The sequence below is a fragment of the Ochotona princeps genome, chromosome 15, assembly GCF_030435755.1.
Source record: "Ochotona princeps isolate mOchPri1 chromosome 15, mOchPri1.hap1, whole genome shotgun sequence".
Classification (NCBI taxonomy): domain Eukaryota; kingdom Metazoa; phylum Chordata; class Mammalia; order Lagomorpha; family Ochotonidae; genus Ochotona; species Ochotona princeps.
In genome coordinates this window covers 46,040,003-46,061,337 of record NC_080846.1, presented here as the reverse complement: position 1 = coordinate 46,061,337, position 21,335 = coordinate 46,040,003, and the positions used below count along the sequence as shown (strand labels likewise).

At 40.5% G+C, this 21,335-nt stretch overlaps 1 protein-coding gene across 1 annotated transcript in view; it reads right to left on the bottom strand.

The window, feature by feature from the left end:
• CFAP54 (cilia and flagella associated protein 54) overlaps positions 1–21,335 on the bottom strand; it is a 358,105-nt gene that overhangs the window by 194,966 nt on the left and 141,804 nt on the right. The window contains exons 40-46 of the mRNA XM_058673646.1: positions 9,729–9,881; positions 7,751–7,942; positions 6,032–6,119; positions 5,482–5,676; positions 4,153–4,219; positions 2,350–2,532; positions 206–292 (exon numbers count right to left, since the gene is read on the bottom strand). Coding sequence (XP_058529629.1) covers positions 206–292; positions 2,350–2,532; positions 4,153–4,219; positions 5,482–5,676; positions 6,032–6,119; positions 7,751–7,942; positions 9,729–9,881 — 965 coding nt within the window. The remainder of the gene's footprint in view (positions 1–205; positions 293–2,349; positions 2,533–4,152; positions 4,220–5,481; positions 5,677–6,031; positions 6,120–7,750; positions 7,943–9,728; positions 9,882–21,335) is intronic.

Here is a 21,335-nt window from a genome sequence, read left to right as displayed (position 1 = left end):
CAGAACTATTGGTCACTTGGCTGTGGCCCAAACATTAAGTGATTGAATCCCTTCTAATCAGCACCTTTTCATACTTTATTATGGTGATATGTTTTATAACAATATAGCACAACATTATAATCAGGCTCTGATTATTAGAATTAAATGGTTACATGGCAACAGCCTTACTAGGTAAGAATATCAAATATCTTAGAGTTTAACACACCTTCAGAATTCTTGCCTCGAGGTTTCTGACTAGGTCCTGGCAAATTCCAGAAACAAGATATTGGTACAAGGCAAGAAGAGGGAGAACCTACCACAAGAAAAAAAAAGTTAATTAATTACTATTTTATCAAAATAATAGTTTGATAATAAACATTACTCAAATGTTAGATGTATGGCATGTTATGTAAACTCTTCATTGATTTTTCAGGCTAGCTAGCAATATTGCTTGTTACAAGTGAAATGATGGAGGCTAGCATATTTTTCATATTTATCAAAACTTGAAGAATCTATCAGAGATGCATTTTGACACTTTCATACACAGGCTTCATTATCTTTTTATTCACAGAAAAGTTAAAATCCAGTAAATGCTTATCTTTCTTGAAAAAATTAACCCATCAAGACATATGACTCCCTGACGCCTGTGGACAATTACTAGCAAATGAATTCTCAATGAAATTTCTAAAGATTTTTTTATTTGAAAGGCAGAGTTACAAAGAGAGGTCTTTCATCAGTTGGCTCATTTACCACCTTTTTACGTCTTAATTCCATTTCTCCATGAACGTTCTGAAGTTCCCTTGTATGGGAAGTTCTACAGACTATCAATATTCTAGTCAACAAAACCAACAACTGTTCAGGAGACAGGGTTGAGGAGACATCTTTACCTAGACACAGGAACTGTTCCTGACCTCAGTTCAAAACTCAAGCTCGTTTCTTGCACCTGTAACCTGCCCAGCAAAGGGAGACTAACTAAGCTGGGATCCTGGAATCCTCATTATTTTACATTCAATGAAGAAGACTGTTCAAACGTGAAGCAGTAACTGTTTACTTCTTTCAAGGTCAGCTGGGCAACAACCTCTAATTACCAGTCAACTTGCAGCTGCCAAAAGCAACAACTTTTTAAAAGGATTAGAAATGACCTGAAATGATTTCAAGTATAACACAATGTATTTCCTAAAATGACAGATTACAAACATAACACAATACTCCATTTCTACAATTAATACAGCACAAAATACTAAGAGTTGGCTATTACCATTGAGATTTAGTTTCTCTTCTTTAGAGAGAAACAAAAACATACCATTTTACTGTAGCCAATTGCTCAGTTATTCAGAAAAACATTCTCAATTTAAGCTTTAGAGAAAAAAGTCTCATTTGTTTTCCAATGAAGTGATATATATATTATATACCACTATGACTAGGCAGCTAAAGGTTACCCAGGGGATAGAATCATTTTTCTCAAACCAGAAATGAATGACTTTAACAGTGAAAGGAGTACCATTTTGTAATTTTTAATAAACAATTTCTTGCCAAATCTGCCCAGTGCTGAACGCATTTTCAACCTCTTCACTTCAACACATGGTTTTATAACTTAATCATATATACCAGGGGAAAACAAATATTTTAATGTAGAGGTAGTTGAATTAAAAAGGAAAATGGCAAGAAAATAGAAAAACAATGCATGAAAATAAAAAATAATGTAAGTGTCAAAATTATGGAGTAGAATAGGAAGTAAGAATAAATATTAACAAATGGGGAGTAGATAATGCAAATGGGGAAAAGGTGCAATACGATAGAGGTCAAAACATAAAGAACAGGAACAAATAATATATATGAGGAAAATACAAAGTGAACAACAATGGCAACCCACAAATTTGTCTTTAAAATGTAACTAACTTCAACCAACCATGGGTTATACTTGAACTTGGTCATCTATTAGCCCATTAACAAAGGGCTAATAAAAATAAACTTGTATCTATAAATAAGCACTCTCAGTAGCAACAGTTTTGATAGTGATATGAATCAAACTTAATTCATTGAGTTACAATTGCACTAACTTCCTATGTCTGAGACCAATGACACATGCTAAGCAATTTCACTAAGTGAAATTGTCTCAAGTAAAATATATATATATATAAAAAACACCACAGAGTAAAAAGAAAACAAAGCCATTTTTCTGTATTCTAAATACAATCCAATTAATGTCAAGAAAGAATATTAATGCTTTATCTTGAAACATAAGAATCCTAAATTTAAAGAGTTTAAAAGCTAAAAATTAATCAATAGATTGTCAGAATTTGAAAACTGTAAACACAGCCCTAACACATCCCCGTGAATTCAGATTTGTTGGTTCTGTGAATTACTTACAATTAGATTTTGTTTAGCAAAGTGTAGTTCACGTATGACGTAAAACAGACTTGCAACTACAGAGCAGATGTCAGCCCTGTATATGTCTGAGAAGAGCTCAATCCCGGGGAGGAGCTGAGTGATCTCATACTGTGCGTAGCTACGTTCGGCTTTAGGGTGTGGAAGTGTGGTCCTGAGCAAACCCTGAAAGTGAAGAAAGGTGAGTCAAGGAACTGTCTGTCCCTTCCAATGATGAGATGAAAAGCTAAGTACATCTATTATGCCCTCGGTGTATGCCTGTCATGCTGTATTCGGTCCTAAATAGCACCTATCATTATTAGTATGACAGGTGCCAAATGCTTTATCGCGCAAGCGGAGTTTTTTAAATTTCATGGAGGTAAATACTTATTATTTTCAAAGAATTGATCATTATACTACCATTTATTGAGGGTCACTTTTCTCTTAGACATTGCTAGGAAATTCTTTAAAAATATTGTCTCATTTTCAACTTATTTAACTTTCGGAAGGAAGGATTATTGTCTTTAAAATGATACAAATAAAGCTTTCATAACTTATCTGAGGCCATACAATTATTGATGGCAGAAATAAAACTCAAATTCATTTATATCAGAGATGCAAATCAGGCAGAGGGCAATTCCAAACTTATCAGCAGTAAGTAGACAGATGATATATTCTGCTGACCAATATTTCTTGGGGGATTTAGACAATCAATATCAAGCTAGGAGATAGGGAAATGGAATAGGGCCACAAAACCAAATTTTAGTTCTAGGAGCTATCCTTTTAACTAATTAGCAATTCTGGATGACAAAGCACGATAAAATAATTTTAATATATCAGCAGCAGGGAAGAATCTCGATTAGATTGCCTGTTAAGGTTACAAGGCATCCCACTCCAAAATACTTTACTCTGGAGCTGCCAAAACTTTTAATTCCACAAGTTCCCTTTCAATTAATAAAAAAAACTGAACAGTTTTCAAATAAATCCCAGCAGCTGGCTTTTATTTCAGTGTAACATTACTAGAAAATTACATCTACATTTGGCAAGAAAGTTAAATCGTTTTAGAAGTCATGGGTTATCTTCACAGATAAGAAGCATCAGAAAGTAAAGAACTGATGTAAGCAGCCAGAGTCCGATAAGGGTCCCTTTGCCTCAGCCACCTTTGAGGTACAAAAAAGGGGTGCGTGTGGAAACACACGGGTCTGCCCTCTCATGCAAGGAAGACCTTCACAAAGACCACATCTATCCGGATTTCATGAACTCTCAGCACCATCAAACACACACAAGCATCTCCACCCTTCAAAGCAAACAGGACCCTCACTAGATTGCAAAGGCCTCTAGCTGCATCTCATCATCTCGTTTCTTCTTCAGTGAAGTCAAACCAAAATCCTGAGAACTGCAAACACTTCTCTGCTAGTCTTTCAAAGATTGCTCATCTTCATTGCATGAATTTGACATCGTGGGACCAAAGAGACGAGGCAAGCTACGGCCACTGTGTGCAGCCAGCCCAAACTATGCATCAGTCAGAAATAACCTAATCCCACTAATGGCAGGAGACTCGGTTTCCCTATCTGTAAAACCCCTTCCTTTATCGTCTAAAGGAGGAAACGGGCTGTTGAGTAGTAATGGTCAGATTCCACAGGACTTGAGGCAGCAAAGGAAAGCTGGCTTGGAAATTCAATGCAGGTACATGCCATTTTCCTACCTGTGAAATTTATGAATATGATAAGCCACCACACTTTCTTTTCTGTTCATGCTACTATAAAGCACACACACTATAACACACACACAGAGCTAAAGCATTACCTGAAAGAGTAAGGCAGACAAAATGCAACAGTTGGTTCTCTTTTTAACGTTCGATGTCTTAATAAATCTAAACAAGAACAATACGCTGGTTAGTCAACCATTCTCCAAAAATATTTTGACGTGTGTGTCAACACACATAAGTAATACACAAGAATCCAAGAATGTGTGTGTATTAAAACAGGAGAAAAATATAACGAAGAAAAATTTTAAAATGCACTCTAGTCTTGCCACCTAAACACGATTACTGGTAACATTTTAATCAATTTTCTTCTGGATGTTTTTCTATGTATAGTTATGCACACATGCATATGAAAATTAGAATTATGCAAAGCATATCATTTCCCACTCACAAGTACAACGATCTGCATCACTATTTTAAAGAACTTCCATATTTTATAGGGATAGACAATAACGTAAAAATAGTAATCTGTATCACTTTTTTTCAATGCAAATGTAAAAATTTTATATATATATATTATTTTTGAGCATTTATTCTATTAGTTCTACTGAATAAATCTCTATATATGTAATTTTTGCATAGAAGCAGATATAATTTACACTTTTCATGAGTTTGGTTAAATAATTCCTAACCACCACCACCCCAAGTTGGCAGCAATGTATTTCTTCACTTGAAAAATATTTTGAAGCCATGATAATGAGGCCAGAAATCGCCTTTCCCCCAAAATTAAGATAATCTATTCATCTATTGCCCCAGATACTTTCTTTTCATGAGTCCGAAATACATGTGTACGTGTCCTACAACTCCTGTGTGAGAATTTAAACCATTTTCCTTTCTCCTAAGTCTTTCCTAGACAAATCCAGACAGCCTCTTTATATAAATAATACCTGGCTAGGTTCCCCATGCAGACTATCCGAGTGGCTACCAAAGGCAGAAAACCTCCTCCGCTTCGGAAGCATAGCCCAGTTGGTCTGGCCTACAATTCTTCCCACCATGGTTTACGATGAAGATGCTGGAGGGTGCCAGGGCAGTCTTGAATTAAGTCCATCAGCCACCCTCCATACTATTACTCTTGTTCCTATACTAACTACTTCTTCATTCAACTAGTAGTTATTGGATGTCAGCCCCATGCCAGGCATGGGGGAGACATCAATGAACAAAAACAAGACCTGTGTCCATGTGGCATTGATGCACTGGGCAAGAGGAGGTGTTACAGGGAGAGAAGAGGTTGTAACCAACGAACTTCACAAACATGGAAGCAGCATCATGGTGTATAAGGACATAACAGGAGGCCCTCACCATGGCCCAGCAGAGTAACCCACAAAGGAAACCAGTGGCTACACTATGGATCATTCTATCCTTATACTTACTGCGCTATTTTTGCTGATATCACTGCTCCTTGCAAACAGCCCCAAATGCCAACTTTTGAGAGAAAGTCCTCACTGTAGTCTTTGAATCCTGGAAGTGAGTTATTGAGGGAGGTGCCAAATTCTTTCCATGTATGTAGCGCATCTGGTTTTCTGAATATGTCATCAAGAGCTTGGCACCAACACGTAAATGCAGCCCTAAAGCAGAAGCAGAGACAAGGAGTAGTTGAGAGCTGTTAATTCCATCTTTCAAAAGGTAGAACTAATACACCAAAGAAACATTACAAGTAGCATAATAGAAAGAAACCTATACCATTCATTGTTCAAAACAGTTTCTCTTGGGTAGCTTCTTAAATTTTTCTTTTTCCTGAATTTATTGCTTTCCACAATACAGTTCTGTAAGTATAGGGATTCCTCCCTGTTCCGCCTCTTCTAACGCTCCATGAATAAATGCAGCAGTGCAAACATAATTGTTGGACCTAAATTTACAAAAGGCAATTTTCAAGGACACAAACAAGTTGGCCCTTGTTTCCTTGACTCCTGAAAAATCTACCTTTTCTTTCCCGCGAAGATGAGAAGATTTCCAAGTGTGTGCAAGGCCTGAACTTTAAGACTTCTTTGATTGCTGGCATGCAGAACATCTGTATTTTTAATCAGATGAAAGAACAAATGTCAGTTCTGAAAGAAATAGTTCCTTTATATTTGCAAGAATGTTTTGAATGTCATTATTCCTTAACTGTGTAGACTGCAATAAGCAAACTGCAAGTTAATAGTGCCTTCAAATGTCACACAGTATATATTCACAGACAGAGAGTAAACAAGGTTCTATTTGAACCTGAAAATTGGGTCTAACAGCAGAAACAAGGAGGCTTCTTGGAGAGAGTGGAATCAAAGTCAGGTAAGTAGAGAAGGTGGGAAAGAGAAACTCGGAAAAAAAATGGAAGGAAAAATAGAATCAGCATACAGAGGGTGGAGAGATGTGGCTGGGATATGATTTTCCTGAGAGGATGATCTGTGAATCTGAAAAGAGAGGTGGTGGCTGTGTTCTGGAGACTTCTGAATGCCATATAAAGACATGTGGACAATATCCTATAGCAGATGGGAAGGCCCAGAGGGTTTGTTTATTCAGCAGAGAAGTGAAAAGATCATATACCATATCAGATTTTCCTTTGGTACAGAAAAGATGTTTTCAATAGCATGTGATTTTTTTTTATTTTATAACAGAGTGAATTCATGGATGATGTGTAACCAAACAACAACAAATGTCCTTCCTACAGAAGTGGCAGTGTTTTTCTTTTATCTGAATGAGAACAGTACTGCCTCCCAGAGCGCCCTACAGAAATCTGAGGAAGGGGTGCAGTGGTTGTCACAGTGGAGCACATCTTACATGTTTTAGGTAAAAAAAAAAAAAAAATTGAATGGTCTGCATTGCACAGAGTCCCTCTCCCTCTACCCCCACCCCCAGTGAAGAAAAGAGGAAGAAACTTACTCATCTAACATCATCCGTTTTACACGTGCAAATAGTTATTTTGGTTACCTTCTAAACGTTCTGCAATTTCTAGAACCACTTTCTAGTGGCACTTCAGAACTCTAATAAAATCTGTCATTTTAAAAAATCACGTCAGCTCACAACACTGACAGTACCTGTGTCATCAACCCAGTAGCAGCCTGCAACTGTACTGTCACGTTCATGGTGACTCCACACCCGACTACCTCTTCATGCCTTCAAATGCCTGAATGGTCTCACAGATCCTCCCAATGTAAAGTTATTTTTCTTTTGTTTATCCTCTAAGCATTTTACATTTTTTGAAATAATATGAATGGTGAGAACACATTAAATATAAATATTATCTCAGGAAGCAAAAACAGGGTTCACAAGGTGTCTGTTACCAAAAAAGTAGGGGAACACTTGGTTCTATCATTTCTACCGGATTTTATGTAAAAACAATTCAAGGAGAAAGACAGGAAAATGAAATGAGCAGGATTGGAATGAAAGAATGACATGGTGTCCCTGTCCCCGCCAGGGGCACATGGTCCATGTCCAGGAAGGATGGGTAGAAGGGACACCAGGCATCCCACAGTGGTGCTGGCCTGGCTGGGAAAGAGGCGAACCACAGAGGGCTAAAGAACATGTCCCATCGTTGCCTACAGGAGCGTCATGAACAGAATCCACGTGCAGGCTCTCTCACCTCCTCTTAAAGGAAACATTCTGGGGGACAGACTAAATTGAACAGCAACAAGGAAGGTCCTTCTGAAGATGAATACATCCTACCGATCGTTTGGTGGTAAGAAGAAATGACCAGTCCAAGTTGCGAATAGGGAAGTTTGCTTTTTTCCACTGAACTGAACACTCTGAAGTGCTCCTGGGAAAGGTCCGGCGGTGTGGACATGTGCATCTCCTCCGTGCCCAGGCAAAACTCCACCCTTCCGGAACTGAATTTTAAGTTGTTTATGCTTTTCTCACCTGATCATATAGGAAAGAAAAAAGGGGGAAGGATTTACAATGACAAATAGATAAGTATTTTTAAAAATGAAACTGTGAACGGTCATGGGAAAAAAAAATGGTCAAATTTCTAAAGTGGAAATAAGTATCTTCCTTAGATTTCAATTAACATGGGAGGCTGATGAAGGAACGAGAGAGAGAAAAGACTAGAATGTGTCCTGCTGAGAGTGGGGGGGGGGGCTGATTTGCAGTGTGAAGGGCGTTGTTTCCTTAACCGTGATGTCCAGGATGGCTTCTGAAGCTGCAGCGTGAGGGCGGACTGGCTCTCTTCCACAGTCAGCCAGAAAGCAAAATGTTGAGATGATGGTATTAGGCTTCTCCTGGAGGACGGATGGAAGCACAGTTTGACTTTGCCTTTTGATTAATACTTTCCAACAGTACAAGGTTAGTTTGCCTCCGGGGCAGAAACCTCTGGGACAGAAGTAACATGCCAGTTAGTTCTGGCCTGAAACTGGCGGGGGCGGGGGGGGGGAATAAAAGGGGGTGGGTACTAGGGGTATGGAGGTGTAGGGAGTGGGAAGAAAACACCTCTTTGCAAGATCAAGAACACACACACACACACACACACACACAACACAGAAAAAACAATCTGCTAGGGCAGGTAGCCAGAGTAGCTGAGAAGTTAATGGGGATTGTGCAGTCTCCTGAGGACCAGAGATGAACTTCTGAGAATATTTTCCTGCCAAAGGAGATTCAGCTACATTGGTGTAAACCATTCTTAGGAATTGGGTTTGTTTTTTTTTTTTTAATTCTCACCATGATGCTTTGTTAATGATCTGTTAGACAGTAAACATGCTTCAAAGAATTAATTTTATCATGATGTGAATTTTCAGACTATACTACCAAAAAACTATTAAGAATACAATACATGTCATAAAAAGTATGTTTGGGGAGAGAAAAATGACAAATGAATACTTTAATAGTCAAAACTGTCCGTGGTCATTAAAAAAATGGCCAAATTTCTACATGACAAGCTCAGTAAAAATTAGCATCTTCATTAGGTTTAAGTTTACATCAATTTTTAATAAATTAAAAATATAGTTAAGTTTATTTCAGTCTATTTAAATTAATGCTTACTATTCAGATAAATTGTAGCACAAGAATCATAAATATAAATTAGGATTTTATTTTTTAAGTAAAAATCACGTAAGAACAGATAATTCAGGGCTTTTCCCAACCTAAATTTGAGGGAATTCCTCACTAAGGTTATGACCCACCACTCAAAGGCCAGGTTGGATTAATTCCACAAATTGACACATGTTGAGAAGGGAAAAAATACATCAATGTAAGCTAAGAGAAATCTTTATTATCAAAACCAATGGTCTTAATAAGAAATCTTTATACTGCTTATCGAAAAATACACCCAGTTCTTTGAGACTTGTAGAGTTTTGGTAAAGATGTTCTAGTTAACTCTGTGTGACTCAAGCCGCTTAGGATACAGAATGCCACCATAGCACCACGCTGACAGAGAAAAATGAGAACACAATCACACAGAATCAAACAATTAGCAGGGTTTTCCTATCTACTGTACTCAAGGGAGATTACTGGTTTCTGAGAAGACACAAAAGCAAGTAAATGAGACAGTCTTCTGCTAGAATAAAATGTGTGTGAGAGAGGGGCAGAGGTGATTCGATGTGCTAAGAAGACACAGAAAGGCAGAAGTGGGTACCTGAGTGAGAAAGGAGGAACACAATGGCAGAATGTGGTCCACCCACAGGGCTCGCAGTATGTGCAATAAGCATTTTACCTTGTGTCTGGGCAAGAAACAATGAGAGCAACTTCCTGCTGTGGCGGATTGATCTGTTGTGATATTTGGATTTTTCCAGGGTCTCTCGGAAACACCTCAAAGTGTCTGTCACATCCACCGGCACGCAGACAAGCTCCTTGGCCCGACAGTACTCTGAAAGGAACGGAAGAGGAAGGCTAGGGATGAAATGCTGCACAGTGCCAACAAGGCGGCACAAACATGTCGCTAATTCAGAGAATTTCTCCATCCCAACTTAAAGCTGCTAAATTCAAAGCCCCCAGAAATGCAGCAGGTGTTTCAACTATCGGATCAGTTTTTTCCCCCTTTTGGTATATCAGAAAGTTCCTTTTATTAAAAAAAAAATTTAGAAAACTTTTGATTCTTATGAAATGCAAATAACTTCACATCTTGCCAATTTTCCTTATGAAGTCTCCTACTTTTTCTTTCACTGATCATAAAAAATGAAATAATCCACTCCTTTACAGCAGCCTCTTCAAAGCAAAGGTATCTTGGGAAAAAGACAAAAGGAGGAAACAAAGAGGCCTGGAAGTGGGCAACTGTTCTCTGAAGGGAAGAGAGAGCCAGGCTTCTAATCCTGGAGGGGGCAGAGGGAAGGGGGTCGGGGCAGCAAGTGGGTACAAAACAAACCATTCCTCGTGAAGAATGCCAGAAAAGAGGAGACGATGGGACAGAGTGCGTGTGAAAGTAGTCCTGGGGGACACAGCATCATGGGTTTTAGAACTGAAGAACAAAGCCAGCTGAATGGAAAGAAGGTTCTCATAATATCTCTAAGGCCTTGAGAGCGCTGAAACTCAATATGTAATAGGTGTAACAGGTCAATGGTTATATCCCTCGCCCTCAAGTAGTTCAGTCCAGCTGAGGGAGGGGCACATCCCAACATGGATAGTAAGGTCACTGTTGCAGGGAGTATCTGCTCAAGCAACAAAATGACCAAAGACAGGAAAGTGAGACTAGCATGCGAGGGTGAGGAGAAAGGCTGTGGTGCGGGGAAGGGACCTGCAGTTCCTGAGAAGCTAGGGAATTCTCCTAAATAGGTTACTGTAATGGACTGGATCCTAAAAACAACTGTAGCAGCTAGGTATCATTATCTGCCTCATTTTACAGAAGAAAAGTAGACAAAGACTGGTAAGTTCTCTGAACAAACTTATACCACCAGGGCTACAGAAGTGGAAGTGGTGAGTTCAGACTACAATGGGATGGCAGGGTCAGGCCTGATGAATTAGGAATTTGTGGAAGTCCTCAAGCCCTCACTGAACAAGTGCTTTTCACTCTCTTCAAGGGAGAGCCAAGCTGAAGTTTTGAGCGAGACTCGGGTATTTCAGGAAGGGTTAGCCAACAGCTGTGTTTGCGTACAACCTGCAAACAGAACTGGGGCTGGTGGCTAAGAGACTGTGAAGCCACAACAGACAGTGTGTGATTTAACTAAAGGTTGGTAGGAACAACACAGACACTGTGAGATTTTACTCAGCTGGGGCTGGTTGTGACAGAAGTAAAGGTGAGGCACAAGGGACACTACAATCTCAGAAGCAGCAGGGATGGTTAATGGACTATATGGTAAAGCAAAAATGGGGGCAGCCACCTCTTCTCCTATCCTTCCAGGGCCTCATAAAAAAACAGAATGGAAACACTGCTCAGAGTTTCCACAGGCTCCCAGTGCCATGTCCACTCTGCCCCTCGACCAGGGCACTACTCCAGCAATTCTCATCTCCCTCTCCAATTGTCAGCTTGCCCCTCGATTAAAACACTGCTAACAACACATATGATTATTATTTTTCCTACCTTTGACAAACAAATATACAAACTCCCCTCTCAACTCTCCCCTTCTGCTACCATCTGATTTCCCAGCTCTACTTTACACCAACACTTGTCATAAGGTTTTCCATATTCATCATTTCCCCATTCCCTCTAGGATCCATTACAAATCCGGCTTTCCTTCAATCCCATGGTTTTTTTTTTAATTATTTATTATTTAACTTCAGTAATTACATTGTATTATGTGACACAATTACGTAGATACTTGGGTTCTCCCCACCCCTCCCCAAACCCTCCCACCATGGTGGATTCCTCCACCTAGTTGCATAATCACAGCTCAAGTAAATATCACCGATGTACTAGTAGCTCTTGAATTATACCTCTGACTCCAAATGTCAAGTCCAAACCAATATATCTAATGATCTGCTCTGCTGTATGTCCCACAAACTGCCCAAACCCAACACTGACTCAAATATTACCTCCTAAACCTGCTTCTCTTATAGTCTTTCCTAATCTCTTAAAATGGCTCAATTTTCTGTCTTCCCATGCCAAACGCTAGAATTATCTTTGACTTTTCTCTCATGCCCCAAATCAAATCCTCCGCAAATCCTGTAGGCTCTCCCTTCTGAAACAGCCAAAGTCCCACCAGCTCTCACCAGGTCCACTCACTCCACTACCAATCCTATTGCATTCCAAGATATCATCATCACCTTCTGAATTACAGAAATTTCCCTCCTAACCAAGTATGCCTGTTCCCACTCAGACCACCCCACTATGTGTCCCCAGCACAGGTATCAGATGACCCCTTTGGAAATACAGGTCATCTCCTCATTCCAAAACACTCCCTCAGCCCCCTCATCTAAACTGGAGCACACAGCAAAGTCCTCAGAGCCAGGTGGAGGTAATAACTACACAGACCAATTTCCCGTGAACTGCTCCGTCCCCCCGCTAGTCTCTCTCTCCCTCCCACACCAGGTATGCTCCCATCACAGGTATCAACAACAGTAGTTCACTGAGGCCTAGAACATTCTTCCCTCAGAGATCCCCATGTCTTCTTCCTTAGCAGTAAGGATTTAATGATCACCTTAAAATCCTAACACCCCACCCCTTTTCTGACTGCTGTCATCACCTTCTGATGAACTCTGTGTTTCATTTCGTTATCGGTTATCTCCATCCACTGAAAATGCAAACTGCATGAGGGCTAGGGGGGTGGGCAATTTGCCCCTTTTTTCTATTGCTATATGCCCAGCACATAAAATAATAGCTGGTATGTGGTGTATGCTCAATATGTGAAATAGATGAATGACTATAAGTTTTCAAAGCTAAATGGCTGGGTATTTTTTTTAAGTTTCGTGAATAATCATTTACAAGTGTTACTCTCAACTGATCCCCAGAGCACCTTAAAAACTGCAAGTAGACACCATTCACACTTTAAATTTACCATTCTCACTTTACATTTCAGGCCTTGAAGGGAGACAGTAGGGGAATCAAGGTTCAAACCAAGGCCAATCTTAGATAATTCACCAAAGGGCAACAAGCCCTGAGTATCAGCAATGACGCAGACCTGGGGACTGACAATGTTGGCACAGGGTTGCTTTGGCAGTAGGAAAAAGCCTGATAAGTTAAGCGTCTATCTGTGATGTCACCATTCCACAGGTGCATCTATTTGAGGCCTGACTGTTCCACTTCTGAACCAGTCCCGATAATGTGTCTGGGAAAGCAGCGGAAGACGACCCAAGTCCTTGGGCCCTGTGCATCCACGTGGGAGTCCTAGAGGGAGCTCCAGGTTCCTGGTTTGGGCCTAGTCCATTTCTAGCTGTTTCAGCCATTCGGAATGGGGATTGAACCTGCAGACGGAAGATCTGTTTTACTCTCGGTGTGTGTCTCTTTCTGTAACTCCTCTTTTATAAGTCTTATAAAATTAGTGAGAAGCGTAAACCTGGAGTACTTATGAGGCCTGGGAGTAGACGGGCCCAACTGGGATGTCTACCACAGAGTTACTGCCGACAGCCACTGGGGCATCTTCCAACATATTCTCAAGCCCAGAAATCCTAGAGGCTCTAGGGAAACCAGGATCGTGGTTACACCAGTAGAAGTACTTGTTAGCCCTATGAGTTCTGTCTTGACGTAGTTCTGTATCACACAGATCAGAGAACCAAATCCTTAGGCCATGGTAGCCCTTACTAGTTCCCAGAGGCTCTCAATCTTCCACCTGAACAATCACACTCTCGTGTTCCTCCATGCTGGCCCTCTCCTTCCTCCCTCATTCCTTCTCTTCTCTAACTCAGTTCTAGTCCTGCATCAAGGCAAACCCCTCTCTCCCTCACACCTATCAATATGGACAACACCAGGAAGAATGTGGCTTCTGCTGCATTTCTCTGTTTTTCTTGCAAGAATTTATAAGCTTAGCTTCTTCCTTTCTCTCCTTATGGAGTGAAATTAGAGAAAGAAGTTAAGCAAGTGTCTTTGTCATGACAAGCTGCAGTAATACATGATTACAGACTGGTAGGCTTATAAGCCACCGTCACTGGAGACTGACAGTATGAAATCAGTGTGCCCAGCACAACAAGGTTCGGGTGAGGGTCTTCTTGCCTGGCAAGTCTTTGTCTTCTCCGTGTCCTCCTTCACACGACACGAGAACTCTTAGATGGCTCTTAGGAGTTCCTTTTAATAAAGGACTAATCCCACTCTTGAGGGTTCCACTCTCAGACCTAATCACCCCTACAGGCCCCTATCACCTAATATCATCACTTAGAGCTTTAGGGTTTCAACATACAAACTGGGAGAGAGGTACACAAACACTTTGCTTGTAAGAGCAAGCAAATGAAAAGAAAGAAGTACCAAGTGTTAATGATTTGAGACAGTTTTTATTTCAAGGACTGATATTTAAATATCTGTTAAAATTGAGGTGACAGAGCTGGACATCATGATTAAATCACCACTCGGGACCCTGGTAATCTATTAGAATGCTAGTTTGAATCCCAAATGCTTTAATTCCAAACAAGCTTCCTGTGAATATGCCTTTCAAAGCAGATGATGGCTCAAATACATAAGTTCCAATGCCTACGTGGTAACTTAGACAATGTTCCTGGCTCCCTGCTTCAGCCTGACCCAGCCCTGACTACTGCAGGCATTTGGAGGCAGGCAGTGGAGAAAAGCTTGATCTCTCCCTCTTATTATTAATTACTCTGCTTTTCAAATAAATAAAACTTGAAGCTTCACTTCACCCCAGTCAGAATGGCTGTCATCCAAAAATCAAAAAGCAATAAATGCTGGTGAAGATGTAGGAATGTAAACTAGCGCAACCATTATGGAAGACTGCACGGAGATGTCGCAGAGATTTGAAAATAGATCTACCATATAACCCAGCCATACCACTCCTACGAATTTACCCAAATGAAGTGAAATCAACATAGAAGAATTATTTGTAGCTCCATGTTTCCTTCAGCTCAATTCATAATAGCTAAGATGTGGAATCAACTGATGGCAGATAAAGAAAATGTGGTGCACATACAATATGGAATACTACTCAGCTATTTAAAAAATGAAATCCTGTCTGCTTTTTGGTTTACAGCACTATGGACACAACAGAAACTACTATACTTAGTGAAATAAGCCAGTCTCAAAAGGGCAAATGTCATGTTCTCTCTTAGCCATGCCAGCTAAAACAGAAGACAAAAAAGAAAAAAAGCATAGGAGTGAAATAATGTAAACACGAGTCCTTGCTCTCCACAAAACTTATATTCTAGACTAGAACCTGCAAATCTTTATTATAATAATAGTCTGAATAAAATCATCCTATTACTTGTTATCAAATGTTTGCTGGTAATTCATCTCTGTGCTTTTCCTAAGCTGCACCTCACTTTCTTTGCTTTCCTTTTCTCAAGCCCTGGCATACTGGTGTGGATGTAAACACTTTAGGATTCTGTTGGTGTCGTGGCAGTCTCCCTCAGATTAATGACAAAAGCAATAAGGATGTTACATTCCAGGCAGGGATAGCAGCAAGGCAGGGAAGAGACAGGGAGCTTGTCGAGACAGTTCTGTCTCACAGGATTCCTCTCTGATAACTTCCATGGATGATTTAAGAAGCCATTCCATAGCCTCAACAGCTTGGAATAAGTAAGGAGGAAAGGGCGTATAGGAAAGGGAGACGGAAAAGAAAAATTAGCGCCTAGCATGGTAGCCTAATGGCTAAAGTCCTCACCTTGCACGTCCCAGGATCCCATATGGGTGCCAGTTCTAATCCCAGCAGCCTAACTTCCCATCCAGCTCCCTACTTGTGGCTTGGAAAGGCAGTTGAGGACGTTCCAAAGCCTTGGGACCCTGCACCCACATGGGAGACCCGGAAGAGGCTCCTGATTCCTGGCTTCAGATCGGCTCAGCTCCAGCCACTGCAGCCACTTGGAGAATGAACCAATGGATGGAAGATATTCTTCTCTGTCTCTCCTCCTCTCTTTATACGTGACTTTCCAATAAAATAAAAATAAATCATTTTTAAAATTTTAAAAAGAAAGGAAAAATTACTGTATCTCTTATTATACAATACAGAAATGAAAGTTGAATTTTCCACAACTCCTGAGAGAGAGAGGTCTACCAACACACTAAGGAAGGAGCCCGAGGAAATATTTGGAATTTTAGGCTGCTTTCTAAACAGAACGCTGACAAAACACATCTGCCAAAGAGTTAAAAATTTCAATACACCTGAGGCCTGAATAACCCTTCCAAAGGACAGAAATATCAAGAAGGTCATCAGTCCAGAAAGATATCCCAGACAGAAGCAAAAAGTTACAATAAAAGGTACATGGAGAGTTACCTTCTGTATGCATTTTAACAAGCATGCAAGTTACTCATCCATACCAGAATAATCTATGATGAGAGGTATTTTCACTTCTGCAAATCCTACAGAGACTACACCAAATTGCACATGCATTATTAAACAGTTGAAAGGAGAATAGGGTGCTGTTAAATGAGAACACCAAATGTTCCTAAGCACTGGAGCATTACCATGTCGGTTGCAAGGAATTAAATGTATCAAGTATTTCCACCGATTGCTATTATTGCCAAAAGAAAATCAACGATGTGCTAAAGCAGTGATCTAGTGGGGAAACCATCATGAGATCTACCCAGTTTTATAAAAGAATTCAAACACATTATGACATACATTAGACACAGCATGCTTTGTAAACGTGCTAATGATCTGAGTTCACTATACTGAAAATTTTTTTCACTTTCTAAAAATTGTGCAAATAGATTCATAGAAGCATAGATCAAAGGAGATCCCTAGTCACAGAGGTCCTAGAGTCTAACAAGGTGCTATAATTTGCATGCCAAGTTGTTCAAGGTCATAGTTCAATAGAAAGCCAGAAATGGGCATGCAAGCCCATACAAAATTATTATACTCTCACAATAAGTCAGAATATCGTAGCCGACAGCCCTAACCACTGGAACATGGCAATTTTTTTGAGTTCTGTAAGTTTACAGGAAATTCTAACTGGAAAGGGAACAGTGAAGGAGGGGCCTGGTGCCTCAGGGAAACATTCTCGGGTTGAGTAATTAGACAAACCAGAGTTTGAATTGAAGACCCACTACTTATAACATTTTCCTTGCCATCTTTTATATAAACAAAATAGCATCGACCTCCTAAGAATTTGTACAAATGAAAGGAGCTAAACACAGTTCTGGCTCAATACATTTTCACTGTTGTTACAGTATTTTAAACATTGTATCGTATCAATATCCCTGCTTTTAACATTGCTCAAACTAGACTTATCTCTATTACAGCTGAGAATAACTCTCATAGGCTGACTGCTCCTCCACCCTGCCTTTCCAAATGTCACTTTAATAAGGTGCAAGCAAAGCGCTCTTCTGCCATACTGCTCTACTACCATAGACATCTCTACTGGTGCACAAGTCTAGTAGATAAAAACAAAATTAATGTGTTCTTATCCCTTCAGGTTGCTCATCATTTTGATAACAACATTTTTTATATGTTTTCCCACATCTGAAGCAATTCTTTTAAGGATGGAATGACGTAAGTCATATTGCAGTTATGGTTCCCCCAACAGGGGAACACTTGAGGATTCATAGGGCAGATTAAGAAAAAGAGACCATGCTTGGGAAGAATTAAAATCCGATTGAATCACAATCCGACTGAAACTAGTCAGCAGTGAGTGAGCGCAGGAAGCAAGTCCTCCAGCTCTTCACCTAATATGATGAAGTCATCTGCACCATCACTGGTGGCAAAATCCACACAGTCATGAGCACCAACCTCAGTCAATCAGACTCTATACATTACTCCACAACCCTTTCCTTTCCCTTTTCTGTAAAAGACTCTCCACACTTATTCATATACCTCCTGAAATTGCTACCCTGCCATATTGGCTATCTTCTCATTGCCCTGCTCCACTAAAAATCATCATCATCATCATCATCTCTACCTCTCAAAGAAAATATCTTCAGCTTCTACCCTTCTCACTCACAAAGTTTTCCTACATTCAGGCTTATGCCCCACCTTCTTGTCTGAAGCTAAGCTCCCTACATCTCACTCTCTGCTTTTTTTCCTGCTTTAAGGTACTTGCTTTTATCATATACCTTTTTCTTCTGTCTCTGAGTTTTCCCTCTATGCAGACCATTTCCAGTTAATGTAGAAATAGGCTCCTTTTGCTACCATAAAAAAAACATTCAACCAAACAAAGCTCCCTGAGCTCTACATTTCTATTAGATTCTCTCTCTCCCTTTCTCATCACTGCCAAGCTTCTGAAAATGCAGTTCTCTATTCAATAACTCTGCAGGCACAGGTCACTACTACTGCATCCACCACTCACAATACCTTCACTCTCCTCCCTACTATTTTCAGTTTTATATACATATAATTTTTTGTTTTTATTTGAAAGGCAATTTTACAGAGAAAAGGAGACTGCACTGGCATGATCTGAGCTGATCTGAACTTGGAAGCCAGGAGCTTCTTCCAACTTTCCCTCATGGGTACAGGGTGTCAGGACTTGAGCCATCCTTTACTGCTCTCCCAGGCCATAAGCAGGGAGCTGAAAGGGAGGTAGAACAGCCAGAACACAAACCTGCACCAATATGGGATGCCTGGTGCTTGCAGGTGGAGGATTAGCCTAGGAGCCACTGCAACAGCCCCTCCCTACCATCTCGTAAGGTTACAACGACATTGGATCAGCAAATAGAGACCAAATTCCCATTATGCATCAGATTGATGAAGGCATTAGTATTACATCAGTGAACAAAACATGCCCCCACAAACCTTACATTTTATCACAGAAAGTAGAGTAGCAACCAATGGATACAGCCAAAAACATTATGCAACATGATAGATGGTAAGGAATGCTTAAGAGGAAAGACTATATAACGAAGCAAGAAAGCAGTTAAAGTGGAGTTTGAGACAGAATGGTCAGGGTTACATCTCTCTGAAAACGTCTTAAATAAGGCAAGGGACATTATTATGGTCAGACATCTGGGTGAGATGAAGTGTATATCAGGAAGAGCAAAGTGACAACGTCACAGCAAAATGGCCAATGGCAGTGTCTACCCACAATGCCAGAGACAACAGTTTGTCCTCTCTGATGTGCCCTCTGACTGTTCACTACACCCTCTTCCTTAAAGTTCTGCCTCCCTCTCTCCCATTCTCTCTCGCACTCTCTCACCCTAGCTCTCTCCTGGGTCTTGTTCATGTAAACGTCACCTATCTTACTTCTCACAACACAGGTGCCCAATTTAGCACATCTTCTTTTATATATATAAAGATTTATGTATTTTTATTGGAAAGACAAGTTGACAGAGAAAAGGAGAGATAGAAAGCTCTTATCTCTGCTGATTCACTCCCCAAATGACTGCAAGACCGGAGCAAAGCCAATCTGAAAGCCAGGAGCCAAAAGTTTCTTCCAGGTCTCTCACACGGGTGCAGGGTCCCAAGGCTTTGGCCCATCCTCCTCTGCTTTCCCAAGCCACAAGCAGGGAGTTGGATGGGAAGTGGAACATCAAGGACACAAACTGGCACCCATATGAAATGCCGGCACTTGAAGGTAGAGGATTAAACATTTGCACTATCATGATGGCCCCAGATTCAGCACATCATTACTTCCATCTGAAAAATGGAGACAACAGCAAACCTACCCTAACTAGGTGGCTGTAAGATGACATTCTCAAAGCACTTGTAAGAGTGTCTGCTGTTCAATGTGGAATTATACTTCTTTTACTGGGATTGATACAACAATGAAATAAAATAGTCCAGGTAAAGCCCTTAGAATAAAACATGTAGTGTGTGTGTAATGGCTGGCAAAGGTTGTACTGGGCACCATTGGGTAGGAGAAGAGGGCTCAATAGAATTCCCCTAGAGGGTGATGTTACACTTTTTTGTTTCCTGCTTTGGAGACAGTTTTTGCAAGTTTGTGTCAAGATGGAAATTCCATGGTGATGAGCAGCAGCCCAGCACTCACTCATTGACACAGTAACATGAACAGCAAGCAGACTTTCTCTTGCATTAAGGCAATGAGATCAGGGCACTGTAAATGCTATCCAGTTCTAGCCCATTTCAACTAGCACAGCTACCTAAATGTTGCTGTTATCTCAAAGGCCATTTTCAGGCTGTACACTGCACAGAACTGTCTCCAGGTGAGTTCATCCAAGACCCTGCCACAAGCGCATTATTCATGTATTCCTGACTAAAATGCAGCTCTGCAACCTAGGCCTCTTTTGAGCGTCTCGATAGATTTTCAACTGTGTATAGGATAGCTCTACTCGGGTATTTATCCAGGCAAACTTGGTAATTATGAAGTGACCTCACCCTCTATCCTGTCTGCCCCCTTGGTTTTTTCTACCTAGCTGAATGCATCATTACACACCTAGGCGCCAACCCAAGAAATTGAAGACAACTTCAAGTCCTCCCTTCATCGACTGCCCATACCCAGCCAGCACAGAACACAGTCATACAGACTTATACTGTCTCTATTCTTACTCCAAGGCAAGCCTTTCATCATGTCTGTTTTAATACATAACTTAGCAGTACCCATTCTCCTATTTCCACATGGCTGTCTTTCAACTTCCCATGCTGCCAAAGGTGTTCCTAAGCAGATTAACATGAGCATCTATTTTCCTTCTGTAAATCATTTACATTAGTTCTCCTTAGCTCTCCAGATATAAGTGGATCTCTTTATGCTGCCCTCTAATATATTTTGTTACCTAATTTCTACCAACCATTTCAACCTCAGCTTTCTTGCATTTTTCTGCCATTTCTCAAAAGCAAATGCCAGCGGTTAGCTATTAATGTTTATAATAGCATGTCATAATTCTGCAGATCTTTTCACTGTAACCTATAATCTCTTTTTTTTAAAAAAAAAAAGGGATTTGCTTACTTTTATTGGAAGATCAGATTTTACAGAGAGAAGGGAGGCAGAAAGAGAGAGAGAGAGAGAGAGAGAGAGAGAGAGAGAGAGAGCGCCTTCATCTGCTGATTCACTCTTCCAAATGGCTGCAACAGCTGCAGCTGAGCCCATCTGAAGCCAGGAGCTTCCTCTGAGTTTCCCATGTTGGTGCAGGGGCCCAAGGACTTGGGCCATGCTCCACTGCTTTCCCAGACCATAAGCAGGGAGCCAGATGGGAAGCGGAGCAGCCAGGATTAGAATCTACACCTATGTGGAATGCCAGCACCAAAGGCAGAGGATTAGCCTATTCAACCACCATGCCTCTTGTTTACTTACTCATCTCCTTAATGGCCTATAAAATCCTGGGTAATAAATCTCATTTATTTTTTGCATTCTCTGAGCCTAATTTAGCTCTTAACACAGACTAAATAATCAGAAAACATTCAATGGC